Source organism: Calliopsis andreniformis, chromosome 6 (assembly GCF_051401765.1).
Source record: "Calliopsis andreniformis isolate RMS-2024a chromosome 6, iyCalAndr_principal, whole genome shotgun sequence".
In the NCBI taxonomy this organism is placed as follows: Eukaryota; Metazoa; Arthropoda; class Insecta; order Hymenoptera; family Andrenidae; genus Calliopsis; species Calliopsis andreniformis.
This window is the reverse complement of record NC_135067.1, coordinates 13,446,719-13,462,963: the sequence shown is the minus strand read 5'-3', so window position 1 is coordinate 13,462,963 and position 16,245 is coordinate 13,446,719. Positions and strand designations below refer to the sequence as shown.

Sequence of the window (16,245 nt, the reverse complement as noted above, 5' to 3'; positions counted from 1 at the left end):
GGTCTCGTGTTACCTGGCACGCGGGCACTCGCGAATCGGACCAAAATTGTCTATTGTTGCGTGGCTGTCGATAAGGTTCTAGTAGCTGGTGGCTCTTTGGGGTCAATTGCAGGTGGGATTGGGAACAGGGGAGAAGTATTTTGGCACTTTGACAGGCGATTTTCTCTTTGGCGGTGGGCATCAGAGTTCATAGAAAGGAAATGTATATCTGTGGTTGTAAGGTAGGATGACTTGTGTTATATTTTTGAAAAATTTGAGTGCAGGTATTGATTGGTGTCTGGAATATAGAATTGGTAGTTTTAGAAAGAGGAAAGGGCATTGGAAGAACTTTTTCAGTTAGAAATAAGGGTTCAAGGAGACACGAGTCCATGAGGGTGCATTTGAGGCGAGTTGCTCTTAAGAGTACTCTCAGATAGTGAATCTATTTCAGACAGTGTCTCTCAGTTACTCTCAATGCAGTATCAGAGAGTGAATACGCTGTTTAAGAGTACTCAATAGCACTTGATAATAGTCTCAGATAGTGTATTTATTACCTGACACTGCATTGAGAGTACAATTTGTTTTAGTACCAGTAGTAATTTGTACTAATTTATTGAAGTTTTCTGAGGTAAAGAATAGCTTATTTAGATGAAGTAAATGTACTGAATTACACATGTACGTGACAGTTAGTTGGATCGTGCACAAGAGTTAAACAAACCATGTCTGAAATTTGGCTAGAGGTAGGGAACTTCCACTTGGATGCATAGTACATGCACCTGGCGCATGGCGTCTAGCTACTGTTGTGATTAATCCCCCCCTTCCACTGCTACCAATGATCTGCCTTATAGTTTTTGTGTACCCTAAGTGTCGAGACCCAGATCGATAACCTTCTAAGGTCGAAGAGAGCCTGTTGAGGTCAGTACGATTTTGACAGTGACAGAGGAAGGATCTAGGGGACAGGTCGTGTTGTTCAAGGAGTGCAATAGTGACTATTAGTGAATATTAGTGTATATTAGTGAATATAATTTCATGAGTTGTTTAATTTATGTACTATATTAATCGTTATCTTATTGCATTTTAATGCTTAACTTTGAATCAGATGCCAATAAAATTTCCATTATAAATTAACTATAGTTTTCATATTTATACCCACTGCTGTCTTTCATAATGCGAGTGCATGTGTTACTGATGTTTGGATGGCAGTCACAGGAATTCAACTTTTCATATTTTAATCGGTAATATTTAAAAAAAGAATACTTAGATTATAAAATGACAAGGAACTTTTCTATTTTATTTTACTTTTAGAAAATTTTGATGTTCTGTCTATAGAAATCTCTATAAAATCCTATCAATACTAATTGATAATAATTCTAGATCACAGATCTCTTATTAAGTACTACCTTCATTACACATTTCTAAATCACTGTTCAACAATCGACTGTTGAACATTCCAAAATCCAGGAAGTCAAACATCAACTTCTATTTCCCAAACATTTCAACACTATTTCATAACCATATACAAAACTCAGACAAGAATTTTTCATCAAGAACACTGACATCTAAAAATAGTTATAAATAAGCATACTAAATACCAGCTAAAAATTTCAAACAAGGACTTTCTGCCTCCATAATTTCTCTTATCAAAAACTCTTCCTCCAAGTGCAACGATCGAATTACACAGGATCGCTCCACCCAAAGGTCACCGGAAGTGGCGTGTAGGCGACGGCGCGCGTGCAACTCAAAGGGTGGATTTTTCGTGAACGTGGGTGGGGAAAACACCAGTCGATGCACGATCGACTCACAGTAAATTACATCTGTCGCATTCTATCAATCGTTGAGCGTTGAAATTACCGGTTAGACGAGGAATGCGACTGAATCTCGGCCCACAATGCGCATACCTGCATCGACGTATCCATTGAACGCTCACGTGCGAATTGCGACGCGATCGGATCGCTCGCGTTGTTTTCCGAGGGAAACGCGCGTCAAAGGTAAAAGGTGGAAACACTTTATGGCGAAAGGGCAACAGTATTTTAGGGGGAGTATTTATACCCCGAGATTGCGCGACAGACGATACTCAGCTGTGTACCGTTAATCAAATTTTTGAGGCGCGCAACATGTTCGCCAGTCCCGTAATTGCGATAATGCGCAACATTGTACGGAAAAGCTTGAGTGTCTTCTGTTGCACGAGGCGTTCAAAATTGATAATCCAGTCACGTAATCGTTATCAAATTTTGTCTTATAGGATTGTAAATTATAGTCACAGGATTTACGCGTGCATTCATCAACCTGAGTTTGCAATCCAATTTTCTCACAGCAGTAACTAAATGTTTCTTCTCTATTATTAGCGAGAGTAGTAATGCAATGATGTTAAAGTAATTCCTATTAGTGATGTACGATAATGTTTGCTTGAGAAGGATTAATTTGCAGAGATATTTATTACATTTTTGTATCTGCTTTGAATAAACCAAAAAGTACAATGGAAATGTTAAAAGTAATCGGATAACCGTAAGAATGAGTTCCTGAAGCGAGAAGTGATTAGAAGCAGCACGACCAAAGGCGTTTCATTTCTCAACGGCGCGGAATTCGTGTTAACGAGTAATTGTATGTAAAAAGGCATTCGCGGTGGTTATCTTTTCAAAAACAAATATTAAACAGAAATATTAAGAAACATCGTCGATCAGATACTAGAAATCTTAATTCATAATTCTATGATTTACTATGATAGTAATGAATGTGGTTTGCACTTACATAAGACATTCGTACTTCTATCTTTCGTGGAGAATAATTCTAAATGTCATTAGTGTCTACGAGGGTATTAATTTCACAATTAACATTTACGATAATTGACGTTTATTTGCCACCGTTATAAAATTATCAATTGCTCATGTATATCGTGAACTTTCATCAGAGCTCTTTGGAAATGTAATCCTTTGGATTTTGCTAATTACTCTGAACGCTTCAGCTCGTTCAAATTCGTTCCCCCCGACACGCAAGAAAATTCGCGGAAGTAAATGTCTCGGTATGATCGAAAAACACACTAAGTTATTAAAGTAAAAAGAAGCAGTCAGGAACGCAAGGTCGAATACTTCCTCTTTCTGCAATTTTACGCAGAGTCGTACGCGAATTCAGGAGATTTATAGACAGTGAAAGGGAAGGATGAAGAACGTGTCTGGCACACGTCACCTCTCTGGAAAAATAATGGCTGCAAATACATGCCTGTCGCGCGCGAACGTTGAATTTTTTTCACCGCATATTTACCGAGTCCGTTCTTGCGTGGATTATTAGTCTCTTGGAGGTGGACCTGTTACGCATGATTAGTATCTGATAGCGTCATCGTCGTTTTTAATGAAAGTCGTTGGCAGGATTTACTGTTAAGTTGTCGACTGCGATGCAGGAGTAGGCGAAGGAAAATATTTATTTAGAGGCGGAGAATAGGATGAAATTAAATTAAGCTGAATTAAATCGTGATCTGTAATTATATGGTGCATTATAAATCGTGATGTATGCTTCTAAACATTATAGAATAATTATTTTTAAGACACTTTGATTTTGAGAAAATTTATTTTAAGAATCTATGCAGCGGGGAAGATTTAATACAGTTGTCTAAAAAGGGTTGTATTTGCAAAAGCAATCTATAGGTATTATAAATACATGCAAAACTTCTATTTGCAGGATTAGAAAATAAAGCTTCGTTAGTCTGCTTCTGTGTAAAAATTCATCCCAAAATTTTATTTTGTATTTTCTGTCTATTTCTCATGTTATAATACCAACCCTTTTGAGTTGTGTCATTAGTCCACTACTCTCATAGTCCTCTCAAATATTTTACTCTCGAAACAATCAAATGCATCGCCCTACTCTCTCACCACAGGACCTAAAATAATTCTTCTAATAGATAGTAATTTGAAACTGGTAATCTATCACTATACCATATATGTCTCCAGCAAAAAGCGTATCAGTTGATCTCCTAAAGGGAAAGAAAGTGAGAATAGAAATTCTTCACTTGCCATGTTTAGCGAGTACGTATTTCACTCAAGAATCACCTGACTGCTTCGATACCTTCGAAACTTCTTCCTGTACGAACGAAAACAAACCAATCTATTAAATCTAATTAACGACTATCTTTCGCTTCAAGTTCAATCAGCTATTCCATCAAAGCTGTATTTTACTCAGAACAAGAGAAATTCGTGATATACAGCTCACGAGGAGAATATCATTTACCTTCCTAGGAACTATTTCCATCAATCTTTAAATAGAAAGTTCGATTACCTAAAATCGATGCAAACTTGTCTAATCTGGTATTGAAATTGATTATCTAAGATTGGTTATTTTAGTAGTCAGCTTTTCACGATATTGTGTAACCAGTTATTAGAAGCACATGTAACTGATTTCTAGTGACCCGTTGGAGAATATTAGTAGAAGCACTGTTCCCTGGAAATTATAGCAGTTTGCTTCTTGATCAAGAAAGAAAATCATATGATTCGCACCATATTGCACAAAAATGAGAGTAAGATGAAAGTTCAGTGATATTCCTCTGAACATTTTCCAAGAATAAGGGACCGAATTTTCGCGATAAAATCTGAGATTTCTCTGGTGTTTAGAAACCTCGAGTTGTGGTCAGCCATATGGGATATTCGCGTATCTTTGATTATCATTATTATTGCGGCAATTCGAGACAAGAGAAATTTTGGCGTAGTTTATGCCGCTGCATCGGAATGGAAAGGAACGAGCGAGCTTCCGCGACAGAAGATTTCTCCCCTGTTTAGAAATCCCACACGACTTGGATCGTGGCTAGATATCGGTATCTGTTTCATCGTTGCTATTCAGGCGACTCGAAGGCAGGTGAAATTTTCGAATGTGAGAAGGGTATGGTAGATTTTTTATTGTAGGATTATTGATGAATTTCTCTGGTTGCCTAGAAGTATACAATTTTGTATGTATGGAGTATGCATCGATTCAATAAAGTATTATTAAGTATATTAGCTTGACTAGTATCATAAGGACAATTTAATTCTTTGAAAAAAGAAATACTTCTATCGCAGGAATTATTTGTAAACACTATGGTAGCTGAAATACGTATAAAATTCTTTTCATTATTAATGAAATCCTGTTACTCCAAAACAAGATTTTATCTGTTTGCTAATTCAGTTCTAGAATTGTAAATTAACTTAGCGTGTTTACGATGAAATGGTAAAATTTGTTCACACTTTGACTGCTTTGATAACATCTTAGCACATTGTCTTTTACCAGGCATTCTCTAAAAATAGAAATAATATTTCTTTAACATTATCACCAACAAAGTTTTTGCAACTCCTCATATAAAAAAAAATCTCACTATTCTCTATACTTTACCATAACAAAAAACTGCCTCTGCGCAAGTATTCCATCGTACATTAATAATTAAACATTCATTTAACTACGTCTCAAATATCGACGAACATAAAATCCACTTAAATCAAATTAAGATAGCAAACTAAGATAAAGCTGCACAGAGCAAAACCTCGATTAACCAGATCTTGATGATCTCTATTCCCTCTCATTCAATGCTCTGATTACTCACAATCAGTACACTAACAATACCAATATTTAGTTTTATTAAGACCATCATTCAATAAAAACTTAACGAAACCTCAAAAATGAAACCTTAAAAGACCACTAGACTTTCAAGTTCGACCTCAGAACGATCGATCGAGGTTCCGCCATAAGATGCAAAAGTTCCCAAGCTGTCGGGTGAATCAATCGATGTCTCTCCTCGGTTGACAGCGAGATATCGTGGTTTTCCGCGTTCAAGGCTCGCGGCACGTGCATTACGTGAAACCGTGCAATATCCCTGCACGTCGGTGCAAAGGTGCATACACGCGAGCGTGTGCAGTTCCTGCATGCGACTGCGAGGACTTTCTCCAGCCTCGGGCGTAGTACGCGTTCACGTATCGTAAGTTTGCTTACTCGGCCGTGCGCGGCGTGCTCCTTTCTTTCGGGCCTGAAAGTTAATGCATTTTAATCGTTCGCGCGCCGATATCTCCCGATCGCGCGGCTTTATTGGTCCGCCTTAATTAATTGGAAACTCGAGGCTGCCACGGTTCGGTATAACTCGATCTTGGGATGACGTATCGACCAGAGTATCTCTGGTGTGAACTAAGCGCTAATCGGGAAAGCGTTCTCGCGATTATGGTGAACATATTTGTAGGATTCTTAATGAATGAATTTTGCTCCAGGATTATTGTGAATTAATGTTTGCAAGTGGTAATGCAAGTGGTAGGTATTAATGATTGCAGTGAGAGTCATTAATATTATGTTCATTGTAGGTATGTTATTAATGGTGCATTTTAATGACTAGAATTTTGTGAAATTGTAGGTATTCGTAAAGTGTGAAGTATTAGGTATGCTTTTGTTCTTGAAAATGAAAGTGAGTAGTTGTTATGGGTTACATTCTAGTGTTGTAATAATTTCTTGCTTGTAGCTTGCGTCGTTTTGCATATTATGCATAATTTGATTTCATAATTCTGACCTTAGTATGAATTATTATTTCTAATAAAATCAAGTAAAGTTATAACAGTTTTGCATACTTGAATCGCATCAGCCTTTTTGCTCCAATGTTTTTCATAATGAGGTACTCAAACGTTTAAAAAGAAGAAAAATTATTGTTCATTTTGTGAATGAAGTAGCACTTGAATGTTTTTATTTAGAGAAACAGAATTCATTGAGCAGCCAATAATTAGCTGCTACCTAACTACTATTATTTATGGTTTCCTTTTGATTAAATGCTTCCCTAGTTAATGAACCAATACTTTCACGAACTTTTCGAAAGTTTCAATCAATACCACTTGCTTTTATAGCAAACAAATCAAGCAAAACCAAGACGTTAATTAATAGAATGTGAAACCGACTTTCGTTCCCCGACGCGTTATTCAAAAAAGAAATCGTTTCATTGCTGTGATTAACAACCACTTTTCGAACATTTTATTAACGTCATATTTTACAGAGATAGCGACCTATAAAAGGCTTAAAGGCTAGACTAGTGTTTTATTTTCGACTTCTACCACTGTACTAAAGAAAGCCCAGTTAACAACCTCCTGGACACGAATCTTAAAAAGAAGCATTGAAATCGGAACCGATAGAATCTATTGCCATCAAGGGGACATAAATTTCTCTAAAGTAGTATAATTCGTGTTAAAACGCTATTTCCTTCAAACTAGGTAAATCGTCTTTGTAATGGCCGAGCAATTCGATTCTATCGCAACAGTATCCCAATCATCGCCAGCAGGAAGAGAAAAGAGGCCCGTCATTAAGAAATTTTAATTTTCCGTTTCACAACGCGTTCGTCCTATCATTCATCATTCCCAGCCGTTAATTCCGTTCCTTCTCGGCGGTACGTGCCGCGTGTAATATTTAACGAAACCAGCCAATTCGGTTTATCCTTTCATCAGGCTGATCCGCGGCCTCTGAAAGGCCTAGCCGAAAGGAGAATAGATGCTCTTGATAATGGTAGAAACGAATACGTGTTAGCGGTATCTCTGCAGAGTCGGCCAGCTAATCAGTGAAAAATTATAATCGAAGGCTTGCGCATAATAACTTCCGTGGAACGTGCTTTCGCGATGAGCCAATGAGAGATTTGGATTAACGCGAATCCAAAAGGCAAAGCCTCATTACCCTTTTGTCCTCGAGGACAGGTGTTTGAGCAGCAGGGACTCCCCTTTGCCATGGACCTTGGTTATTTCTCTGACGTTTATCGCCGTATACTCTTCAGCTTTAGGATACAGTATTTTCTTGATATAAGATCGTGACTTGGAATCAGTTGGGGGTTTAGAGAATGGGAAGACAATTTTCCCTTAGTAACGATATTATACATAGATAGTTTTTGTATTAACCATTAGTCCTCTGTATTTGAAGCTATTATTGCTAGGAGGAGCTATGCAGAAGCTTGAAAATTTTCCAAAATTAATCAAGGCTTCCAGTACCCAACTTAACAAATCTGCGTTATTCAGACAGTGTTGAACACACTACAAAATCTCGAAGCTCATCACTACCTAAGAGCCTGTCGACTGCAATTACAATGTAATCATCACTCGTGTTCTGGCATGGTGAAGTGTCCTCAACCTGTCCACCCTGCCAAAGATCTGGTACATTGATTTCGTGACCGCTGCTGGCCCCGTGGTCGCGATCCTTCGATACACGTTTAAGCGGACTGGTCACACGTCTTACCAGCATCCTGCGCAAGAAACGCAACTCGGGGCAAGCGACAGGTGGTTTCCGCGCGAATTAACGAGTCCTCACGATTATCTTTTATATACGTTAATTGGCGGCTGGGAGGAGAGAGGCCTCGTGTCTTCTTCGCGGGAGACGCGTCTAACCTGTTAGCGTTCGGATGAAAAATGAGTACCAACTACCTTATGAACTGGATTTATTCATCATCGAACGAGGACTGTCGAGTTTTTTTCAATGCTACTGTTTCACTGTGGTATCGACTGGCATTGAATCAATGCAATGATCGTTGTGGACAGATGAACTTCTTATGAAGTGAGCATTCTAAGTGTATAGTACAAACTTTTCTTGGTTTTTATTAGGTTATGAAATTTGTTAAATGGTACATCAATACCCCCTTTTCTGGAGCGTGTGGCTAATAGTTTAGAATATAAAGACTACAGAGGAAGAACTTGATAAGTCACATTTTCGTAAGTTTATAGTAGAGTGATTTCAAACTTTGAACGTTCTAAATTAGTCTCATTTTTATAAAACTGGTTTGGTATTTTCCCCTGGAGTCTTCACGTGTAAGAATTTGGAGATTTATACATTGTAAGTCACGAAGAAATTTCATTAACCCTTAGAATGTTGCGCTTCGTTAAAAGAGTGTTATCTGATGGGGCCCGTCGTCGTTTCATTAAGGAACAAATTATCGATCACAATGTAGATTATGTTTTAAGAAGATCACACGGGGCTGAACCGTTGCCAGGTCTTTAAAGAGAAACCCTCGAAGGGGACCAACGTTCGACTGGTTACCGTAATGGCCAGGCACACTTGCAATTTTCATTTTTCTGCTTTTCAATTATGAACACGCTCGCGTGATACCGCCAACAAACTGTCGGTTTCGATCCCCTTTCGTTAGCGTGCTTCGTCTTGGCGATTTCGCGAGCCAACGGCGCATGCATTGAAAAACAGTCTCTCGTCTCCAAGAGTCCAATTTCAAAGCCATTTTTCAGCTCCTTTTTTCTCTCCATACCACTGACGTATATTGCACATACTGTCCTTCGAGTTCGACTACAACTCTGGTGGCAAAATTATGGGAATAACGTGTCATGTTAGGGGGATCTTGAAACTTCATGTGATGTCAAAATTCTGAAGTTCCAAATCGATAATACTGCAGTCTTTTCAGGGTGATCAGTTTATCTAGAAACCCTCTAAGTATTACTAGCACTCATTGTAATTGCTGTTAGCATTGTAAATGCTGCCAACACTCAGAGTGTTTCCAGATAAACTGATCACCCTGTATGCCTGTAGCTCTACTGCAAAGTAGTACAAGACAGATATTTTTATTCTCGAGAAATTGATATTCCAAATTAGGAATCTCAATTTTACATTATGGTCTCGTATTTTATTAGATTTTTGTTTTCTTGAGGTAGAGGTTTCTGTAATCTACTCTTCTTTATCTAAACGTAAGAATTATACTTTGTAAATTTCAATTAAGACACAAACTCAAACGTAAAATCCATCTTGTAATCACGTATATCTTTCAGTTACCTAAAACTGTTTCCTTTTACATTAGTTAGCTATTGAATAAAGTAATTGACAACACCGTAAGAGAACGGACCGCTGGACGAGACGTTCCCGCAATCACCGACGAATTCCTCTTGGTCTCGTTAAAGGGACCCCTTTCTGGCCGGCGATTTCGTTGATAAAATCAGGCCACTTTCACTGCAAAACGGTTAATTTACGAGCAAAACCGGCACGCTCGCCGTCGCCCGGGACAGCGTTGCGCGTCTGCAAACGAAAGGAACGACCTAGGACGAGACAGACGCCGAGAGGAAGACGAGGAAAAGGCTGGCGTTCGCTTTCTTCTCGCTCATCGGGCTAATTGAGCGCATCGAAAGACGAGCGGTTACAAACGAGTCTGCGACAGAAGACACTTTGGTGTTGCTGTGAGGGTGTTTAAAAGGGAGCAACACTTTGAGTCAAAATGGCAAGGCTTATTGTTCAAACAAGAAGGAAGAATATTTGGAGACTTAGCGGTACTTACAGAGTTGAATATTAATAGTATGATAGGGATTTGAACTCTTACCTATGATTGTTGGTCTGTGAGACTGCTACTAATTATTTATATCTATTTCCCTTCCTTCGATATTGATATGCAAAACAAGAACAATTAATTTTCATTTTTTATTTTATGTTCGTAATGAGGGACTTCTATGTTAATAATAACGCAATAAACATTAGCGGTCTATGAGATCGCTAATAGTGGTTACGTAAGTTTTAATAGGTAGTTAAGGGTTAAGAAAAATTCATAATTCAAGGAAACTGACTAAATTATATAACTAACTAGCAATAAATTACGCAAAATTGCAGGAAATTACACTTTTACTCACTAATGATAATCAATTTGTTATTCTGATGACTAACTTTTTAATACCATCGATTTTGTCACGTATCTTCATTTATTCAAGAACCTCAGTATTTACATCCTTCATATTTACAAGTTTAATAATTATAAACCTTGTCTACTGCATCTCACGAAGAAATAACAAGCATAGCAACTCCACAAGACACTAATCAGCAAAGCACAATCAAAGCTGACAGTGGAAGAAGCTCCGCGTCGCTGCAGGCCCTCGAAGTCGTCCACAGTAGATTCAGCCCAAGCGGCTGTCTCAGTCAGACTGCTGACATACTCCAGTAACGACGCGTGTTCCGTAACTCCCGCTATACTTCTTCCTCCCGCAATGTGAAACGGAAAGAAACGAGGAAAATGAGAGTCTCGAGAAAAAATAGCCGAAACATTGACGTGGGAGCGCAGCGGAAAAGGGTACATTCACATCGAGGAAGACGTCTCTGGTTCGTCTCTTTCTTTGCTGGCGCTCCGACCTCCCTTGGATCCTCGCGTGCATAGACCCTCCAGAGGCAGCGTAGCGCGTTGCCCAAGAACGAACCAGAGGACCTTGGCCAGGGAAAATAAATAATAGCGAGCGGCCTTCGTAGCCGAGCGCCGCGGAGGGACGTGGAGGGAGAGAGAGAGAGAGAGAGAAGTTAATTGCTCTCCACGTGGTAGTGCTACCGACGTTCGAAAATAATATCCCGCGATCGGCGTAATGGCACTGTTACATGGGACACGTTCTGCTCGGCCGCGACCTCGCATCGCGTTCTTGACCGCCGTTTTTCGCTCGTTTTCGCCACGGTTGCCGTGGAGGTGTTGCTATTAATATCGATAAGTTTGTGAAGCATGTACAGGGTGTTCGTGGAACGCCCGATAGTGCTTTAATAGAGTTTTCTGTGGAGTACGTTGGTGTGGTGGAGCAGTTTCATGTGGAAAGGTTGAGATCAATTTTTTGGTTGAAGGACGGTGAGGATGGGGTGTTTGCTCTTATCATTCGTTTGGGTGATATGAGGTACTTATAGACATATCCAGTGGTAGTTGGGATTTGCAGGTCAGGGTAGTGCTACACATGATACTTTCATTGCTTATGATTTTTCAGTGTAGGAAGATTAAAATTTTCAAGTATTACAAGTTTGAAATTTTCAAATATTCAAACTTTCAAATTGTTAACGTTGCAAATTTTCAAATTTTTAGGTATTCAAATATTCAAAATTTCAAATACTTAAATATTTAAATGTTGAAATATTCAAATTCTCAAAGTTTGAAACTTTAATTCCCAACTTAAAACTTGTAATTATAAAAACTTTATAATAGCAACTGTTCAATAGCCAAAGAATGCGGCGACCGATCAAGAACTTCTTCCCAATATTTTTTCTCTACACCGTTAATTGCAATTTATAGCGATCGCGTTGACTGGTTCTTGCTCCAAAACGGAAGCACTTTTAACGTGGAAACGCGAAACGGTGCCAAGTCGTTGAGAAAAAGCACTGTCCTCTTTTTTCCCTCCCATTCGTTTCCTGATAGCAGTCCTTTGTTATCGCTCCACCGAAGATCGGTATAATCGAAAGTTCTATTCGAATCTCGTTCGACTTGGATGTCTGAATGAAAGGAGCGTCTGTGGAACGAACGAGCACGGCGCAGAGAAAAGGTGCGCTCAACCGAGCTCAGAGTTCCCCTTCAATTCTCACATCGACGATAGTCTAATTAGAGTGGCGTGCAACGACGAAACATTAATATTTCTGCGATCGACGTGGCTGCGTGTCGGTCTCGCGCTCGGGTCGTTGCATTCGACACGACCTTCACGGTTCATTGAATAGGTTCTTGCGTTCTTAGCTTTATGACGAGGCCTATACGGGTGCACGGGATCGCGAAGAGAAACGAGCGGCGCGGAACAAGCAAATAATCGGGGAAGAAGTTCTCGACTCCTCCGTGGCAGCGTCGTCCCGTTAAATGGACGTCCCCTTAATCGGCGAGCATCTCTTTTTACGCTGATTAAGTAAGAAGATATTGAGACGATCAGTTTCAGGGCGAGTGCTTTCGTAGCTCGCCTGGGAAAGAATGAGTCGGGTGTCGTTGAAATTGATCGACCAACATTTCGAGAGGAATGTATTAAATGGCAGAGAATATACTTGTTATTTTAAGGAGATTGTTTAAAAGAAGACCCGAGGATTTATGAAGCGAACGATGGACATTAAAATGAATAAGGGTGCGAATAGGTAGCTGATTTTTTAACCAAACTTTTTTATTTTTGGTCTTCATTTGAAACTCTAATTAAATTTAAAAATCCTACATCTCTATAATACTGTATAAAATATTAATATTTTAAAGTAATTATTAATATTAATACTGGATGACCAAAAGTTTTTAAGACTTCTCATGAATATCTTCTAAGACATCCTAAAGAGAGAATGATTTGTGACATCGAACGCCTCAGAGACGTCTTTTGGATACTTTTAGGACTTTACTAGATCTTTTAAAGCCGTTTTCAGGACATCTCTGTGCTGTATGGATCTCTTTTCACGGATCTCCTGATCGAATATCGTATCCAGTGGAACGTAGAACGCACACGACAGACGCGTTATTGTTCTTTCGGATGGATTTCATCGCCGCGGCTCCGCTCGGTCGGTGATTTATGTCGAGTTCATCGATGCTCCTTTCGAACCGCAAAAAGCCGCAGGAGTATCGGCTGCGTGGACCGTCGGGAGGGATTGAACGGTAAATCGTACTTGGAAACTTGCGGATCGAAGATCCATCGGCAGCTACGTTGCAACGAATACGGCTTCTCCGTTCGCGTTTTTGCGCGATCGGTTTTTAGAGGCGAGCTAAATTTCAGCCGAGCACGCCGATTCCTCCCGTCGGCACGCATTCCGTGCCCAGCAAGAATTTGACCCGCAATCGACGGCTACGACGTATGTACGTGACCGTTAGCTGAAATCGAATGGGGGCAAAAATCGGACTGTATTTAGAGCCGCGGCGAGCCGTGGCCAGCGGACCTGGCGGGCCGTTTGTGTCCCGCTGCTTTCGAGATAATAACGCGATGTATGGAATTTCTGTTTCTTCTCTGTACTCTTCGCTGTAATTGCAGCTGCAATTTTGCTAAATTGCTGGGTCAAGTTTTTTGGCTGCATTGTGCTTTCGAATTTTGATTACACGTGAAGGAACACACGGATAGATTAAAAACACTCGTGCTGTACCTTTTTTTATGCATTAGTACTGGTAAAATTGCAAAACGTTGAGAGTGAAGGGAATTCTCATTCTAACTATTTAAAGAGACTATACAGAATCAAATTATGTGCATCTAACTCGAGATCCATCATCAAGTGTCATATTCCATCTCCATTAACTCTTTAGGGTTAGATGGATTAAGAACTGTCGCACCTTTTGCTTAGTTTCTTTATACATGGTGAGATATATTTTAACCCGCCTTGGAAAGTTGAAGTTACTCACAGTCATACAGTTTAATATTTAATATTGTAAGTTTTTCATTCAGTTGGCAATGCTATGAGCCAACGATAAATACGTGAATAAGTGAAAATAAAAATTGATACAAGTCAAGACGCATTAGTAAGTTGTTGACACTGTTGTGATCAAGGTGCAACTTAGGTTTTTATTTTCTTTAAAATCGTGTGCATCCAAGATCCGAAGCAAGTAGAATAAGCCAGTAGAATAAGATAGTTTCCACATGACTAATATTTTAGGGGTCTGTCTGATTCCAGGTGGAAGAATGTTCAAGCGGCTGTCAAAGTCGAGGCGCCACAGCGCAGACGACGTCGCTCTGTCGTTATCGAGCCCGACGACCCTGGACGAGCCGCCGGGGACGTCGACGCCGCGGGACAACTGTCAGAGTATCAGCCCAGCCGCCCTGCTGAGGGTCTCGAGGACAAAGTACACCAGGAGGAGCTGCGGGGACGCGAGCGCCATGCAGGCGCTGCTCGCCCCGAAGCAGGAGCAAGAGCAGGATGTCGCCGAGGCCGATTATCAAATGGTCACAGCCGTGCCTGCGTTCATCGTTGAACACGAGCCCGAGAAACAGCGAGGTAATTTGCGATCGAATCTGTCCATGCCAATTAACCGGCAGGTGATCGATTAATTCGTGGGTAAAGAGTCGTTCAAACTGGAGCACGCTCCCATGGACGGGGTGCTTGAGATTCGGGTACTTGACTCCTGATTTCACTTGCTTCCCTTCGCCTTTTTTCAGTTTGCTCGATTTAACGGTCACTGGGAGATTAACACTTCTTTGAGGGTTGAGGTGGTGAGCGGAGTTTCTTCTTTTTGAGAAGTTGGGGTGATTGGAGAATTAGTTGAGCTTCGGGGTTTCTGAAAGGAAAAATAAGTGGGCGATGATTTTTGAGAGAGAGGAATAGGGGTGAGTGAAAAAAGTGATAGGGATATGATTAGTAGTTGGAAAAATTGTGATTTAAGTAACTGCTTTATTATAGATATGGTTCTGTGAAGTAAATAGGGGAGCTTCTCTAGTGTAATGCTGAGTTTCAAGATTTTTAAATATTTAAATATTCAAATTTTCAAATTTTCAAACTTTCAAATATTCAAATATTCAAATTTTTAAAATTGCAAATTTTAAGTTCTCCTACCTCAAAAATTTTCAGATTTTCAAGTTTCAAATGATACTAAAAGAGTATAGCATGAACTTTCCAGTCAACATAAACAAGTCACAAAATTTTTAATATAATCAAAAAGTAATTCAAATCGCTGAAAATTCACGCATGAATCACGTCAAAAGAATTGATCGACTCATCTACGTATATTGTGAAAACGTGTCACAAAGTTCTCACAGCAAAATCTTCAGCTTTCAACTGACAGATCTTCAGCAAATTTCTTAGAAACTCGGTACAGTTAGGTCGAAGGGTCTGTTTTTTCCAAAGATATACTCACGGCGGCAATTTCGCGAATCCGACTAACGATTTGGCTTGGCCGCAATATCATTTCGATGGGTATCTTTCGAACCAAGAAACGTTTCTCCGACTTATCTCTCGCGGCCTTCTACACGTCGAAGAAGCGGATCGCTCTCGCGGCACATATAGGAATGCGGCTCTCTCGCAGGCGTCCCTTGCTGGTGCATCACGATGCAACGGTTGCGCAATTTGTAAATTATTACACCGCGACCACAGCAGATGCAGAGAATCCTCAAGGTTTGCTCAGGTGCAAGGTGGCCCTCACACGATAATGGCCTACAGAAGTTTTTATTTGTAATTCTGTTTTCTATGGTTTTGATAAAGTAAAAGGAGGGGTTGAGGACAGTAGACACTAGATGAGTAGAAAGTGCATCGAGAATGTAGCTATCTAGATTGCTAGATCAGAGACCAACTGCAATTTATAAAATTAATTGACCAGTTTCCTGAATTTAATTTATTTTGGTACGCAGATGTGAATATTTGCACGAGAGTTACATCCTGCAATCGTGAAAATGTTAATATCTGCACAAGGTGTGCCTCGTTTATTGGTACGCCGCGCCTAATTAATTCTTCACACGGGATGTCATCGTTTCCGAGGGGTCTTTGTTTCAGTGCATGCACAATCCTTTCTTCTGTACACGATGGCTATGACGAAAGTTTTCATTTATTCAATTTTCCTCTCCTAAAGTTATGAAAATTTCTGACAAAGAGTACCTATATATTATATTTCGAAAATTGACCATAAGAATGATAAAATTAATACATAAAAATTTTTGA

At 39.7% G+C, this 16,245-nt stretch overlaps 1 protein-coding gene across 1 annotated transcript in view; it reads left to right on the top strand.

Moving 5' to 3' along the window:
* The window catches only part of LOC143181139 (uncharacterized), an 82,913-nt gene that overhangs the window by 55,512 nt on the left and 11,156 nt on the right, over window positions 1-16,245 (top strand). The window contains exon 3 of the mRNA XM_076381394.1: window positions 14,272-14,592. Coding sequence (XP_076237509.1) covers window positions 14,280-14,592 — 313 coding nt within the window. The 5' untranslated portion in view covers window positions 14,272-14,279. The remainder of the gene's footprint in view (window positions 1-14,271; window positions 14,593-16,245) is intronic.